The 16,114-nt window shown below is 50.2% G+C and overlaps 4 protein-coding genes across 4 annotated transcripts; 3 read left to right on the top strand and 1 right to left on the bottom strand.

The window, feature by feature from the left end:
* Positions 1-23: 23 nt before the first annotated feature.
* EURHEDRAFT_459084 (ditrans,polycis-polyprenyl diphosphate synthase) lies at positions 24-1,131 on the bottom strand (the record flags this gene model as incomplete). Its single annotated transcript, XM_040784550.1, has 2 exons — positions 24-598; positions 648-1,131. The coding sequence occupies 2 exons, from the start codon at positions 1,129-1,131 to the stop codon at positions 24-26; spliced, it is 1,059 nt and encodes a 352-aa protein (XP_040637492.1).
* A 160-nt stretch (positions 1,132-1,291) lies between these two features.
* EURHEDRAFT_524313 (exocyst subunit SEC10) lies at positions 1,292-4,690 on the top strand. Its single transcript, XM_040786922.1, has 2 exons — positions 1,292-3,897; positions 3,947-4,690. The coding sequence occupies exons 1-2, from the start codon at positions 1,732-1,734 to the stop codon at positions 4,448-4,450; spliced, it is 2,670 nt and encodes an 889-aa protein (XP_040637493.1). The 5' UTR covers positions 1,292-1,731; the 3' UTR covers positions 4,451-4,690.
* A 3,652-nt stretch (positions 4,691-8,342) lies between these two features.
* Positions 8,343-11,093, top strand: EURHEDRAFT_413793 (uncharacterized protein). The gene is made up of 3 exons (XM_040782252.1): positions 8,343-8,477; positions 8,594-8,896; positions 9,338-11,093. The coding sequence occupies exons 2-3, from the start codon at positions 8,840-8,842 to the stop codon at positions 10,925-10,927; spliced, it is 1,647 nt and encodes a 548-aa protein (XP_040637494.1). The 5' UTR covers positions 8,343-8,477; positions 8,594-8,839; the 3' UTR covers positions 10,928-11,093.
* A 475-nt stretch (positions 11,094-11,568) lies between these two features.
* Positions 11,569-16,099, top strand: EURHEDRAFT_459001 (vacuolar protein sorting/targeting protein 10; the record flags this gene model as incomplete). The annotated part of the gene is made up of 2 exons (XM_040784546.1): positions 11,569-15,422; positions 15,469-16,099. The coding sequence occupies 2 exons, from the start codon at positions 11,569-11,571 to the stop codon at positions 16,097-16,099; spliced, it is 4,485 nt and encodes a 1,494-aa protein (XP_040637495.1).
* Between the last annotated feature and the right edge of the window lie 15 nt (positions 16,100-16,114).

A 16,114-nucleotide genomic window follows, 5' to 3' on the forward strand; every position in this document is an offset into this window, starting at 1 on the left:
CGAACACCCGTTTCAACTGCACCTCACCGTCCAAACCTCATCTGCGCCCCAGCAAAATGCCACAGCCCTTGAACGAAACCTTGATACTCAACTGCCTCCCCATAACCCGTCAACCCATTACCTGTATCACCCGTGCAATACATCTCCGTAAGTCTGATATGCCACGGTGGATACCCATCCAGTTTCAAGAAAGGCCCAAACACCAAGAGAAGATCAGGCTCGGGCTTTATGAAGACAGAAGCACCGTCGCCATCATCATCTGACTGCGCAGGATGCGTGGTGATCTCACTGATTTCCGCGTCAACGAGTTCCGGGGTGATGTCTTGCGGCGAGACCTTGCCGTTTTGGGACATCTCGGCGAGGGTCTTGGTTAGGTCGACGAAGGTTTCGCGGCCATCAGTGGATGAGAGGAGGAGGAGGGTTAGGGATTCGGGGTTGGACTTGGACGGATCTGTGTCTGTTGGGGTTGAGGTTTGGTAGACGGGGTGGTGGGGGGCGAAAAGTTGGAGTTTGGGTTGTTGGGAGGGAGTGCCGTAGTAAGAGGATAGTTTGCTGGTGACAAGCTCGTAGAGGGTTGGGATGCAGGATTTGAGGATTCCTGCATCATTAGCGACTGTACAAAGCCATGAGATTGAGGGCTAACGTACCTGTCTTCTCATACACACTCAACGTCGGGATTCCAGATGCGGTACTCCAAGCAGCCAACTCGGCTACTTCGTCCATCAACACAGCTAGCGCATCATCCTCCTTCCTCAGCGAGAGTATAACACTCAAATGCTCCGGTAACCGCTTCAACCCCTTTACATCCTTGCGAATCAACTCCGGCGTCCGATGATGGTAGTAGACAATAGCAAAGATCCGATCCACAACAGCATGATAGCTCTGAATGAACCGAATAGCAATCCCGAAAAAGATGTGTATAATCGTATATGTTAGTTGGTGGATCTGGGACTTGAGGAATGTCCGCACAGGTGTCTTTCGCGAAATCGATGCCTTCCTGCTCTTGCGCTGCGGGAGGTCGGAGGGATCGGGGAGATATGGCTTCAAAAGAGCCTCGCGTTCTGTAGCGCTGAGGCGTCTGCGATTGCGGAAGTCTTCTCTGAAGACTTCTTGGTCTCGGTGGGAGACCATTGTAGCTGTGTATTTGAATGGTGTGAGGTGGTTCGGAGATGAATTCAGCCAAGAGGTGGAAATGTCAAGCGCCGCGATCGATGATATCAACGATAGTTACTAAACAGAATACAACTCTGCTTTTAACAACAAAATAAACGGTTGTTAACTGAATTAGCTGCACAATAGCTGTTTAAATATCAGCTCAGTTATGAGACAATCTGACTGACAGCATTGCCACAGTACGTCAATGTATCCGGGTACAGTCAGGACATCTGTCAACGGAAATAGAACAGGCATCAATTATACATGCGCGTCCTCAATTACAGCAACTGAATTCGCAGTGAAATATAATATACCCTGGCAATGGCAATGAATAAGATATCCAGAATAAATTAGTATTCTTACTCTGTATTATGTACATTGTTAAATTGTGGAATCCCGTCTCCGGCAGAACACCGCCGCGTGGAATGCCAACTACAATCCAACTCCGATCACAACTCCGAAGTAGAGATGAACAACCACCCACCACCAGGTGGAATCGCTCATTTTTAATCGCATCTTTGCACCACACTCCTATCACGTCCCCATGCTGGCAGGTGACTGCCATCAACCACCAAAATGCCGGACAATGCGTCCATAAACTCCTCCAACCCCGCGTCCCGCTCCGTCTTTCCCAAAGGCCCCAGTTTCACCCTCGAAGACTTTTCGAACCGCGACTTCATCGTCAAGGAATTTATCGAGTCCCTCTCTGACAGCGCAATCTCCAACCGCCGCTCAACCATCGGATCCGCCAGCGGAAACCAACCATTCGATCCCAAACCGCTCATTCGAACGTTTGAAAATGCGCAACGGCGACTGGGCGAGTTATCCGGTGATCTCGAGATCAAAGAAAATGAACTTTCAGCAGCAGCTCGACGAGCAGAAGCACAACATGCGCAAAATGTCAGCTCCCTTGGACGGAAACTAAAGCAGACGATCGACTCGTTCCAGCAACTGGACACGTCGCTGAATGGAGCAGGTCTCCCTAGTAGCGAGGCGACAGGTGGAACGGGGAATATGGCTGTTGAAACGGGAAGACGGTTGGAAGAGCTCGACCGGCAAAGACGTCGGGCGCTGGATGCGCATTTTTTGCTCGAGTGCTGGGATGGGGTTTGCAATCGGGGAGATCTCACGTTGTTGGAGAACCTACGGAGGTCGGGTAGTGGCGAGGCCAAGGTGCGCTCAGCTCATATTGCACGGCAATTACTGCGGATTAGCCAGAGGCTTGATCCTAAGAGTTGGGATGAATCTGGCGGGAAGACCAATGGTGCGTTCGATAGCTCCTCGTCTCTGAATGAGGATGCGGATAGCGGTAGCAAGCGAAACACAAGGGAAATCATCGAGAAGTTTTCGGAGACTCTGGAGAAGGACCTGTTGAAGCAGTTTGACGATTTCTACCGGAAAGCCAACTTCGAAGGGATGAAGGATTGTGCAACAGTTCTTCAGGACTTCAATGGAGGTTCAAGTGTAATCGCTTTGTTCGTCAACCAGCATCAGTTCTTCATCGACCGGAGTCAATTGGTCACAGAGGAAGTGGGTGTCGACCCAGAGTCGTGGGAGAAACTGGCCGACCCGGATGCTGAACCTCTAAAAGTTGAACCCAGTCTCCAATCGCTGATTGATGAGGTTAAAGTCGTGGTTCAGGAGGAATCAGCCATCATCAAACGCGCCTTTCCGTACTATGAACAGGTCCTTGGGAAGTTCCTTCAGCGTGTGTTCCAGCAGTCCATCCAGCAGAGACTCGAGTTGGTGCTGGAAAATGCCAGTAGTGTCTCCTCGTTAGCGTTCTTGCGATCTCTGCAGAGCTCACGCAACTACATTGGTTCCCTGGTTGATGATCTGAAATCACATGGGTTGACAGAGCACCCGGATCCGATTTCCTCCCAGATAGCACTGGTTCTGGACCAGCAATTAGAGGACCTGTTCATCCCCTACTTCGCTGGGTCCTCCTATATTGAACGCGAGAAGAAGAATTTGGAAGAACTATACACATCTTTACTGTTCAAGTTTACGACTTTCCACGCCCGAAGGAAGAAGGCTGCATCGACGTTCATGGCGTCTCTGGCCAAGTCTGGGACCGAATTCCTCTCGTCTGCTAGAGATGCTTATATCAATCGCCTTGAATCGTCCGAATACTCGCCAACGCAGAGAAGAATGTTACTACAGCTGGCCGGTCTACGAGAATCCAGTGATTCTCAACGCCCGAGTGAAATCAAGCTAACCGAAGAAGACGGTCTTCTGAGTCTATCTGATGCAAAGCGCATGCTCAAGTGGCTCGCAGAGGCTGTCGGTCGTGGACTGGAATTGAGTGTGAACAACGAGACATCCAGGGACGTCTCCGCGCTCTTGAACCTGCTGCTCTCGATGATGGGAGAGGGGTACATTGAAGTCTGCCTCGATGCTGCTCTTGACGCCGCGACATCGCAGGAAACGGCCAAGAATGAGCCAGACTTTGCATACTTGCCTGGTGTTCGGAGCACCATCGGCGTCACGAACCTGATGGTGATGTGCATTAACACGGTGCTCATCCCGCTTGCGGCGGGCAACATCACGGCACGAAGAGAGATGGAAAAGAAAACCAACCTGACGACGATGCGTATTGAAGAAAAAATCAATACGATGGAACAGAAAACCATCGACGCAGTCTTGACGTGGGTGGGCAAGCTTCTATCGGGTCAGAAGAAGAATGATTTCAGACCCAAGGAAGGAGACAGTGCGGCCTGGATGGAGAAGCTGCAGACACCGGTAAGTCATCTTTCCCGTGAAATTCCTTACAGTGTATTAATGTGACTAGACATGTGCATCGATCTGTACCTTCTTAACCCGCGTGCACAACCTCGCCCTATCCTCACTCCCATCCAGCGGCCCCAACGTCCGCCAACTACTAACAGAAATCGCCTTCGGAGCCCGTAATCTCCTCCTAGAGCACTTCAAGCGCTTCGTCGTCAACGGCACCGGAGGCCTCATGGTAACCAAAGACATGACCCAGTACACAGACCTCCTGAAATCATGGGACATCGACGAACAAGTCAAAGCACCCGGGGGCGCCCTGGACGTCCTCCTCGAAGTCGGCAGTCTCTTCGTTATCGGATTCGAGGCTCTCCGCGAACGTATTCGTGGCGGCGCCAACGGAGGATCCGGTAACAATGCTGGTGCGCGGTCCGGACGGGGCGCTGGGGGTGGGACGACGCAAGTTGGAGCTGGGGCAGGGCTTAATGTACAAGAAGTGCGGGCATATGTGTCGAGGAGGGAGGATTCGAATACGGCCGCGATGCAAAATGTGCTTAATGTTTTGTGATCGGTTCTTGTTCTTTTTGTATATCAAGAATGGTACTTGGGAGGTTGTGTTGAAGGATATATATACCCTAATACACATTAGGTCTTGCCGCGACTATTTTGTATTTATCGAGTAAAGAGTCAAGAAACAAGCTATGTGGACATCTTAGTAAACGAAGTGTGCTAGGCACATCTTAGTAAACGAAGTGTGCTAGGCACATCTTTGTTCTCGATAATAAGCCGCCAACATAGTCCTAACCCCCAAACTGATCTGACTTCTGATACAGCTACACGACCGTGCAAGCAAATAGGAACAAAAATAACAGTGATATTGATACCGGGAATGGAAACTGGCAAACGGAGTAACCAGAGTAGTTTTAAGGTCCCCTACATCTTCTGTATCTCACGACCAATAACGAACTTCAAGGAGTTGCTGGTACAATGCGGAGAAGATGCTTCATTTTATCGACCCAGATGACTCCCAGGCCATACTGCTGCTGTGCAAGGTGGCCACTTGTGCCGAGTTACGGCCCAGTGACTGCTGGCCCTTTTTGCATTAGATATCTCGTCTTATTCATGTCGAAATGAATGTAAGATTACTCGCCTTGGTCAATCAAGTCTCTGGCAATGAATGGGCCCATGTTCATTTTGTCAGCTTCGCCCGTCTGGTCTTGAAGATCGTTCAGCCTTCCGACGTACTCCGTGATCATTTATTAGGTTTTTGGTTCGGATGAAGAGCTATATTATATCCAAGAAAATCAGCAATTACCTTTGAAATGCTGGAGCTAGTAGAGAATAGAACTCCACATCCTGGTCTTGATCCTGACATTGTATGTCCTTATCCATGAAAATTCCGGGATTCTTGTCTTCGCGCTGTACCATTGCGGAACATAGTGGGATTGACCATCACAATGAAAGTAGAGTGTGTTGTTGTGGATATAGGACTCACAAGAAATCCCTACAACCCGTGTATCCGCTCATGGCGCTCGACTCGGATTAACAACATTTTGTTCGTCGCAACTTATGGTGGAAAGTCATCCAGTGTCACATTTGGTGTGTCTGGTAGTTGGACGTTTTGATGTTGTAATTGATAGCTCGAACTTGAAATTGGTTTGCGACAGTGTTAGTCGACTCCGGTCCACTTGGCCTGATGCTCAACAGGACACACATGGTAAAGGGTGCTGAGAGATACTCCATAAAGAGTTTACCGAACCCCGACTCAGCTCACATGAACATCATCACATCGCATGATAGTGTGCAACTTGTCCCATTGAGCAAGGGGCATTTGCTTCGGCTAGGGGTGAGCAATTGGATGAGTTGGAGAGCTCGAGGAGGACAGAGCTGACAGAGAAAATAAAGAGGGGTGGCTAACCCAACTGTACGGGCTGTTTCCATTAGGTGAATAGGTGCGGATTTCTTTTGCCCTAGCTTCCAAATCCGCAGTGGAGGCGACTCTCTCCAAGTGCAACTTCCGCACATGCATATCCAGAATATGACGGCATACTCGCTCCAAACAAAAAGCTTTTCAGATACTAGAGGTAGCAGCACGAAACGGATAGATTGCAACTATATCAGTATTGGAGTATCACCAATCGCCAAGAGTAGTCATAATGGGTGGCTTCGCCACCACCAGAGAAGCTTTGGACTCGCGAAAGACGAATGAGCATTTATCAGTGGCTTAGACGTTGGTTCCAAGGTGCAGTTGGCATCCATGAGTCTAGCCCTAGAATTTCCATGGTACTTCAGTCTGCCCCATTATGCATGTTCCCAGGAAAGCGAGTAGGTAGGATGTAGGATCCATCAATACCTCAAATAGGGTCTCTTGCTCTTCCTTTTCGGATGTATGTTGGCACTTGATATCCCCAAAAAGACTCAATATTTATTGCGCCGTATCGTTCGGCCTCCCACATTGGCTGCATTCTGTTGAGTCAGTGTGCTGCCCAACCTTCAACTAGTTCAAGCCTGGCTAAGAGAAGGCTCAAAGTCCGTTGTAGTGTGTTTCATCAGGTTGGCGTCTGGTAGAGCAGACTAGGAAAATAGACCAATGGACCAAAAAGGCACCGCGACGATGTTGGGGGATTGAGTACGTCGACGTTAAATGGCTTTTCTCCTCGGAATGAAGCCCTATCTCCATTCAGTGAATATCCTTTTGGAGCCTTCTATGAAAATCCGCAAATTGCATTCACTTAGATACGTGTCAACGTATAATCGAACATACTATGATATTACTCTTACTATAGTCCACTCAATGAAACACCCAACATCCATGACCCTGAAGTAACTCGCTCAGGGGCTCCTTCAAGTGAAACAACGACTCAATAGTCGCGATAGCCAGTTTTTTGAGTCAGTCAGTCTCCAAATACCACGAATGAAACGAACTCCAGTTACTGCACAGGGGTTTCATAGGGCTATGGCCGGAAAAGGTAAACAGAACGCAACGGTCACGGTGGCTTTCTGGAACTGTTGGGATTAGGTTGTTACAGGATGGAGATCGGTTTCAGATTAAATCTGCGATGCTCGTTTATGAGATTGTATTATGGAGTGTCATATGCCATGGGTGTTTTTTATTGGAAAACGGTCGTAATAAGACATGCATAAGTGGCGATCTTATAGGACCAAACATCGGGAAACGATGCATGAACCCTGCAAACGGCTGCATATGCGTGTTCAAGTAAATTTGCGTATACCGTATGCCGTATTCTTTATCTTAACTTCAACAGAGAATCCAAGATCGGTTGGACATTATTACTCCATGGGGTAAGATCGGTTGCTATTTCGGAAACCACATGGAAAGCACCAGAGCGGTATCGACCGATCTCGCTAGGATAGACTATGAGTGATCACTGGACTGGATCGGTTTTCCAACCGAGGTCTCGGCATTTCGTACTCGGCAGTATGTACCGTGGAACGTTGGTCGTTGTACGAGACACAAGGACTTGTAATGTACTACTTCCACTGTACAGAGAACGGAGTACAAGTATAATCGATGAGACATTCGGTGTACAAGAACTATTGTTTCAAAGTCGCATACAATTCCATGTTCAACGGTGAACAACTACAGGGTACCGGAAGCTAAGTACCAAGGCAACGGCAACTGACAGCTCAGAAATTCTCACTTAGCGGTCGATGCTCGCGTGCAGAGAATATCATGTGGCGGTCAGGGGTGCTAGACCGGAGTACATTATAACACAGGAGCTATTGGTTGGGATTGAAAATTTGGGGTATCACACAGGTTAGTAAACTAAATCAAGCGGTTCCGTAGATCTTCACGGTGTTCTCCGTTGTTGGCCTCATGATTTGAGAATACGAAAGCCAATCATGAGAGTTTTCCTCGCAGTCTACTGCCCAGAACAGCAAGAACCAGATAGGATCAGGCAGGATCAGGCGCCGAGGAAATGAACCGTCACCGCAAAAAGTGAGAACCTTCATCCCCACTAGTAGGCGATGATTGGACGCTGGCCACGTTGTGGTGACTTGGCCCCTTGCAGAGAGTCTAGCCTCTTTTCGAAAGGTGTCTCATCCTGAAACTCTGCCTTGTCTGGTAATTTCGAGTTTGTACGAGGGGAAAACGCACTCGGCAAGGTACTCTGTAGTGAAACCAGCGATTCGCAGTATCTGTACTCTGTACAGCGTAGATGTACGGAATACTCTTAAGCGCCGCGGAAATCTGTGACGAAAGTTTCTGCCCGACCGTAAAAAAAAAAGGAACCACTTCTGCAGTTCATCACAACCGCGGTCACATTGTGTGTGGTATTCTTATCTCATTATGGAGTCCGTGAGCTGTCATTCCCCTCCGCGATTCGCCCACCCAGAATAACACCAAACAGTGACCAAACAGGTTCCTGATCTAAAGTAGTCGATGATGAAGCCATAGTAGATAAACTCATAGATAGCGCATGTCCTCTTTCAAATCCCATGAGGCGCCCTTGGCTTCTCTAATGTGGTGTTAAACATCAATATCACCGCGCGAGGTGACATCTCATCAAAGAAGATCCTGGGATGCACATGGTCTATCCCACGCACTGCAGCGTATTGGAGTCCTACTATATGTAAGTGCTCTTGCATTCGGCGCGAGTGTACTCTGTACAAATGCTGTGTTATTTCTTCATCTGGGTCAGGCGCATTCGAGGCGTCCAACGTGGCTGATTTTATCCCAATCCATCAGAGACAGTCCAATTTACGGTGAACAACAGTACAGCCACGAGGGAATTACCATCACAAAACGGACCGGTCATATATATGTATGCAGGCTCTCTGCATTTGCAACCTGACGGCTCCTTTTCTCTCTTTTCCTCTCCTTATAAGCTACGGAGTACAGACAGTTGAACATTGATTCCTCGACTATTGACACTGGCACGGAGCGAGTTTATACCGAGTATCTGGCCAAGTACACACAGCGACAGAGTACACCATGATGATGTTCACCGAAGAAGAGTACGAATCTCTTCCTCCAGCATTACAGAGAAAGGTTAGTACAAGGTATCTCGTCGTTGCTTTATCAATTGCCCAATTTCAAACCCTCGATTCCCGAACGTCTCCGCGTGGATACCGTGATATACCCGGGTATCCATACTGGAAATGAACCCAGACTATTTCTTTATGTACCGCGATTTGTCAAATCACTCTCTTTGTCTGTGCCGGCATTGTCTCCTGAGCATCGCCGCCATTGGCAGATCATGGCCCGATGGTGGACCACGCTATCGCTTCACGGTTTCCCCTTTGGGAGGGTCACGCATCGGTTGACGGCGCGTCGTTCTATATTGCTTCTTCCCCTGAGTGCCCAGGGCGTGAACAGGCCCACGTCCACGCTCAACCAGCACTATCACCCCAATAAAGCATACTTTGGAGAACCTACACGTACTAGACAAAGTATGATTGCTAACACACGGACCGCTTGTTCCTTTTGCAGTTCTTCTCGAATACCGAACGCCTACGCATGCGTCTAGCCCACAGCGATCCCAGCTCAACTGCCAATGGTGGACCTGACTATCCCGCATCGGCTCTTGCCAGTGCGCTGCCCCGGCGCCTCCACTTTCAGAATCTCCGGCGTCGGCCTAATCATACTACTACTGCTGCTACTCCTGCTAGTGCCACTGCTGGTTCAGCTGTGAGAAGGAGGGCTTCTGCCAATAACAACAAGAAGAAGCGGTCTCGTCGTCTCAATACATTCTCCTCTCACGATTCCTACAATTCCTCGGTCACCGCTTCCTCTCTCCTCCCTCCTTCCTCAGCTCAGAAGCCTCAGCTCAGCTCCTTGCAATTGGCCTATCTCTCCGCCCAGGTCGACTCGCAGTGCTTTCAATCGTTACCCCCCAAGGTCCAACAGAAGTTCTTTTCGCCAGACGAGCGCGCCTATCTTCGTCAAGTGTACCGCGACAGTGTGATTCTTGACTCGGCCGACCAAGCTGTCTATCGATTGGAACAGAAGAAGAAACAAACGCATCCTTCTTGTGAAAGTTTACCGTCCGACACGACCACCACCGACCTCTCCCAAACCTCTACCCTTTATATCGAGTCGTCCGATTCCGGCTGGGACACGGAAGGAGAGCCCGACGACGAGATGGACAACTCGATCAACGACAGTTTCCGTTGGCTCGATGGAGATGGCGACCTCGACCTAAGACTGGATGATTATCACGCCCATGTTGCCAACGCCAATCCCGTTCCCAAGCAGCCGCCGCGGAGGAAGCCTTCCTTCCGGCGCACAATGTCCTTCTCCGCGAACCGCCAGGCTCGTAAAGCTGCTTCGTCCATCTCTAACTGTGCGGTCCCCGGTTCGAGCCAGTCTTCCACGGTCCCCTCGTCCCTGGCCAATATCGTTGGTCGCACTTCGACCTCCCGGCCGCCATCCGGTTATCAACGACCGACCATGCACGCCCCTCGTTCATCCACTTCAAGCATCGACCCCGCCGCACAATATTACCAAGACCCTGAAGCCCGCCTCAAGCTACGGGTCTACCTAGCCTCGCCGCAGAAATTCGACGAAGCCATCGAGTTCGGATTCCCGGCCTTGAACGACGGTAAAAACGATAATACCCTCTCAGAACGTCCGGAAAGGGTTTCGGAGGGTCTTGCCTCACCAAAGGTGCAGAAGTTAACCGGCACGTTTTTCGAGGATGCGAATGGAGCAGTTCACGGTCACCGTTGTTCGACTGACAAGAATCGGCGGAAATCGTCCCGGTTGTCGACCGTTGCGAGAGTACCTCAGAACCTAAAGAATCCGCCAAACAAACGTCAAACATGCACAGCTGCGCCTCCACCAGCCCTCCGACGGGTACCCGGGAACCGGGAAATGACGCTGAAGATGACCTTGACCAGGCCCGATCTTCGCGAGCAATCATCTCCATCAGTATCTCCCACCTCAGCAGAAGATCCGCTGAAACCAGAAGAGCTGCCTCCGGTCGCTGATAGCTATCCTGACATCTGGGATGAGTCTGATTCGGAGCAACAAAACGTCATGAAAAAGATGTGGCGCAGGCTTCGGAAACCAAAGTACTAGCCATCTTCCGTCTCATTCCTTTCTTTGTTTCGTTTCGTTTTATTTGAATACCCTCGGATGTGTATGTTTGGCCGGTGTTCACGGTGTTATTCGTCTATTTCTCTCTTGTATTGATACCTATTTGTACGGTTTTTGATGTTAGCGACTCGGACACTTCACCTTTTCCTTTTTTTTTTTTTTTTTTTTTTTTTTTTTTTTTTGCATTTCTTCTGGCCACGGGAATATTTGCTATGTATTCCGCGTTTTATCGATAGAGAATCGAACAATCTGTATATAGGACTTAACATGAATAGTATATAAGCACTTATGAAGACTCCTGTTTTTAATTATATTAATGCACTGGCCATTCCCCGGAATGCTCGATAATCATGCACGTGACTTGAGATGCCGCTGGAGGCCAGCTGTGAGCTCCAGGCGCCAACAACTTGTCCTGACACGCGTTGCCATTTCGACTGTACTGTATCTTTCGTCCTTTAGTTCAATTTTTGCAATATACTTCCCTTGATTATATATTGAAAGACACCTCTCCCACTTACTCGACGAACCGGATCGATCCGTTGCATTACGTAGCTGCGGACTCGCGCATAGACCTCCCTCGTTTGCGTGCATCCGCTTCAAATGGTCAATTCTAGCTCACGGTCATGATCCCTCGGTGGCTGCTCGTCGTGAGCTGCCTGTTATGGGCGCTTATTTGGCAGCCGGTTGCTGCGAAAAAGGACAACGGGCCCACGATCACGGCGACCGAGCTCGAACATGAGCCCGTCGGCTTGTTCTACTTTGAAGACACGGATACAATTCTGTTCCAGGATGTCGAGACTGGTGATCTCCTGCGGTCGTTTGATGGAGGCGAGAAATTTGATTTGGTAGAGGGGGAGAATGGAGATATGAAGGGTCAACTGCTTACGATCTGGCCGCATCCGTTTGATACCAATAAGGCATATGTCTTTGGGAAGGCGGGCAAGCATTGGGTTACGACAGATCAGGGGAAGACGTTTGATTCGTTTGAGGTGGAGATGCCGCCAGCGATTATGCCGTTGGCTTTTCATGGATGGGATTCGAAGAAGGTGATTTTCCATGGGGAGGTGTGTTTTGGATTTATGTGTGCCAATCGCGCGTATTATACTACAGATGATTTCAAGACGATTAAGCCGCTGCGCGACGGGATTGTTAGTTGTGCGTGGGCGGTTGGCGATCCGCAGTTCGCTGCTGATTTAGATATTGCGGGGGAGATTGAGGACCGCATTCTTTGCGTTGTTCCTGGATTGAAGATCTCGCTAAACTCTGCGAATCGTCTTGTGTACTCAGATGATTACTTCAAGAGCAGTGAGGATGGTGCCGAGGTGAAGCTGCAGCATGGCCGGCCGGTCAGCGGTGTTATCAGCACGGCGGCAGTTAAGAAGTATCTTGTGGCTGCTGCGCAGTCGCAAGGTACGGATGAGCATGCCCTGTTTGTTTCTGATGACTCTATCACCTGGCACCGCGCAGAATTTGGAAACCATCGATTGGAGGAGGACGCTTACACCATTCTGGAGAGCACGAACTACAGCATCCAAGTAGGCGTCTTGACTAGCAGTCGATCGAATGGCATGGGCACCTTGTTCACTTCCAACTCCAACGGTACTTATTTCACCAACAACATTGAGCACGTCAACCGCAACCCCTATGGATTTATGGATTTCGAGAAGATCGCCAATATCCAAGGCATCGTGCTTGTCAACACGGTCAAAAATCCCAAGGAGGTTGAGGATGGAAAGAAGAAGAAGATTGTCAGCGAGATCAGTTTCGATGATGGTAGAAGCTTCCAATCCCTCAAGCTTAGTGACGAAAAGCTGCATCTTCACTCCGTGACTGCTTTTGCCAACATGGGTCGCGTGTTCTCCAGCCCAGCGCCGGGCATAGTCATGGGAGTCGGCAATACGGGCGACCATCTCAAGGACTACTCCGAGGGCAACCTGTACGTGTCCGATGATGCTGGTGTCACTTGGCGACTTGCCCGTAAGGGCCCGCACAAGTACGAGTTTGGCGACCAGGGTGCTGTTATCATGGCCATCCGTGATGACGAAAAAACGGACGAAATCTGGTACTCCATCGACCATGGCAAAGACTGGGAATCCGCCAAGCTCAAGCACAAGATTTACCCCCGAATCCTCACCACCACGCCGGACTCGACTAGCTTGAAGTTTCTGCTGGTTGGCAGTAGCTCAGAAAGCAGCGAGGACGGGACACACATCATCTACTCGATCGACTACAACGGCTTGCATGAGCGGAAATGCGGAAAGGATGATTTTGAAACGTGGCCGGCTCGCCTGGATGAAAAGAGGGAAGCCGACTGTTTGATGGGTCACAAGCAGTACTTCAAGCGCCGAAAGGCCAACGCTGACTGCTTCGTGGATGAAGAGTTCAAGGACCCCGAGCCGATCTTCAAACCGTGCAAGTGTACCGCCGAGGACTTTGAATGTGACTTCAACTTTGTGCGCAGCGAGGATCGGAAGAGCTGTAAGCCGGCTGTCTCGTTGACTCCTCCGAAGGGAGAGTGTCAGAAGCCGGATGATACGTACAAGGGCCCGTCTGGCTGGAGATTGATCCCGGGTAACACCTGTATCCGTGATGGCGGTGAGAATTTGGATGCCGACATCGAACGATCATGCGACGATGCGAAAAGTGCACCCGCATACGGCTCGATTGCGGTGACAAAGCAGACGTTCGACTCCAGGCAACTCAGTGAACACTACTATCTGGAACGCCAGTCGAGTAGCTCCCAACATGACGAGACTATCATCATGATTACGGAGAAGCATGTTCTTCACATATCTCACGACCACGGCAAGAACTGGAAGCAGCCTCTCAAGGGAGAGAAGGTTGTGGAAATCATTCCTCATCCGTACTACACCGATGTTGCCTACTTCCTGACTGAAGGTACAAAGTCGTTTTACACCGATGACCGCAGAAATGTCAAGAGTTTCAAGACGCCCACCGAACGGCGTTCGTCTGGAAACCCTCTCGCGTTTCATCCACAGAATAAAGGATGGCTTATCTGGATCGGCCCGCCGCACTGTACCACCAAGGATTGCCATAGCGATGCTTACTTCACGACGGATTCCGGGACAACCTGGAAGCCTTTGCTAGAGTATACGAATAAGTGTATGTTCGTTGGCGACAGGAGCGACGGCAAACGTCAAGACGAGGAAACCAGAAAAAAGAACGAGAACTTGATCCTTTGTGAGCAATACGAGAACGAGGACCATGACAGCAAGCGCCAATTGGTTTATAGTGATGATTTCTTCGCTGCCCACAAGGACGTCCAAGCTAAGAACGTGGTTGGCTTCGCCGCCATGTATGAATATATCATCGTGGCTACCGATGATCCTGAACACGCCGGCTCGCTCAAGGCCAGTGTCAGCATTGACGGGAGGACTTTTGCCGAAGTCGAATTCCCCGTGAATCTCAACATCCTCATTCAATCAGCGTATACCATTGTGGACAGTGCGACGCATGCCGTGTTCTTGCACGTTACTAGGAATGAAAATAAAGGTGCGGAATACGGCTCGCTCATCAAGAGTAACAGCAACGGCACCTCGTATGTTCTCAGTCTACCTAGGGTGAACCGGAATAGTCAGGGCTACATTGATTTCGAGAAGATGCAGGGCCTTGAGGGCGTGGCTGTTGCCAATGTGGTCGAAAACGTCCATGAAGTCGTCAAGAAGGGCGAGAGCAAGAAACTCAAGACGATGATCACGCATAACGACGGGGCTCAGTGGACTTTGCTGTCGCCTCCTTCGCGGGATGCCGATAACAACAAGTTTGGCTGTTCGGTTAAAGAAGGAAGGGGTACGGATGACTGCGCGCTGCATCTGCATGGATACACTGAACGCAAAGATCCTGAGGATACCTTCGCGTCCGGCTCAGCCATTGGTTTGATGATGGGTGTTGGTAACGTGGGCGATTCTCTAGGAAGAGCCGACAATGCGGACACGTTCCTCACGCGGGACGGTGGTATCACCTGGAAATCCGTCAAGAAGGGAAGATATCATTACGAATACGGCGATGCCGGCTCGGTGATTGTAATCGTATCCGATCACAAGCCGACAAAGGTTCTCTACTACACTCTCGACGAGGGCGATACCTGGGAGGAATTCCAGTTCTCGGAAACAGAGGTGCTGGTGGATGACATCACGACTCTCCCGTCAGATACCTCGAAGAACTTCCTTCTCTGGGTCCGAGAGACGGGCAAGGACAAGTTCGCTACGGTCAACGTGGACTTTAGCGGTCTTCGTGAAAAGGGGTGCCATCTTGACGAGCTTGAGAAGGAGGGCCACAGTGATGACTATTATCTCTGGGAGCCTACGCATCCTTTGCAAGCGGACAACTGTTTGTTCGGTCATACTGAGCAGTATCATCGCAAGAAGATTTCGGCGGATTGTTGGAACAATTGGCGTGAACCTCATGTTCACAGTATCGGACGGAATTGCACCTGTACTCGGGCTGACTATGAATGGTGAGTATCTTACATCTACACCGACGAAGCCATACTAACAATGCAGTGACTACAACTACGAACCCCAAAGCGACGGAAGCTGCAAACTCGTCCCTGGCCTCCCCGAACCCGACGCCCTAGCCGTCTGCAGAGACGACCCCGACGAAATCGAATACTGGGAACCAACCGGCTACCGCCGCATCCCTCTAACAACCTGCCAAGGTGGCCTCAACCTGGACCACCACGTCTCCAAGCCCTGCCCCAGCAAGGAAAAAGAATACGAAGAGAAACACGGCGTCTCCGGCACCGCGCTCTTCTTCGCTATCACCATTCCCATCGCTCTCGCTTGTGCTGCAGGCTACTATGTCTACACCAGGTGGGATGGCAAGTTCGGACAGATCCGTCTGGGCGAAGGAGTCGGTGGGACTGAAGGGTGGTTGTCACGGGACTCGCCGGTGGTTACGGTGCCAATTGCGTTGATCGCGGGGGTTGTGGCGATTGCGAAGGCGTTACCGTTGCTTGTGTCGAGTCTCTGGCGGAGTGTGAGTGGATATGTGCGTATTGGTCGGGGGAGTGGAAGACCATATGCGTCGCGGGGGTCGTTTGCTGCGAGGAGAGGTGACTACGCGCATGTTGTTGATGACGAGGATGAGTTGCTGGGTGTGGATGAGGCAGAGGATGAGGAGGATGAAGCTTAGTTGCTTTGCGATGAT

Source organism: Aspergillus ruber (genome assembly GCF_000600275.1).
Source record: "Aspergillus ruber CBS 135680 unplaced genomic scaffold scaffold00019, whole genome shotgun sequence".
Lineage (NCBI taxonomy): Eukaryota > Fungi > Ascomycota > Eurotiomycetes > Eurotiales > Aspergillaceae > Aspergillus > Aspergillus ruber.

What these genes read in the sequence shown, in the direction of transcription:
- EURHEDRAFT_413793 (XM_040782252.1), top strand. Translation starts at nt 8,840, where the DNA reads ATGATGATGTTCACCGAAGAAGAGTACGAATCTCTTCCTCCAGCATTA. An exon ending in CTCCAGCATTACAGAGAAAG is followed by an intron (nt 8,897 to 9,337) that starts GTTAGTACAAGG and finishes TTCCTTTTGCAG; the next exon opens with TTCTTCTCGAATACCGAACG.
- EURHEDRAFT_524313 (XM_040786922.1), top strand. Translation starts at nt 1,732, where the DNA reads ATGCCGGACAATGCGTCCATAAACTCCTCCAACCCCGCGTCCCGCTCC. An exon ending in TGGAGAAGCTGCAGACACCG is followed by an intron (nt 3,898 to 3,946) that starts GTAAGTCATCTT and finishes TAATGTGACTAG; the next exon opens with ACATGTGCATCGATCTGTAC.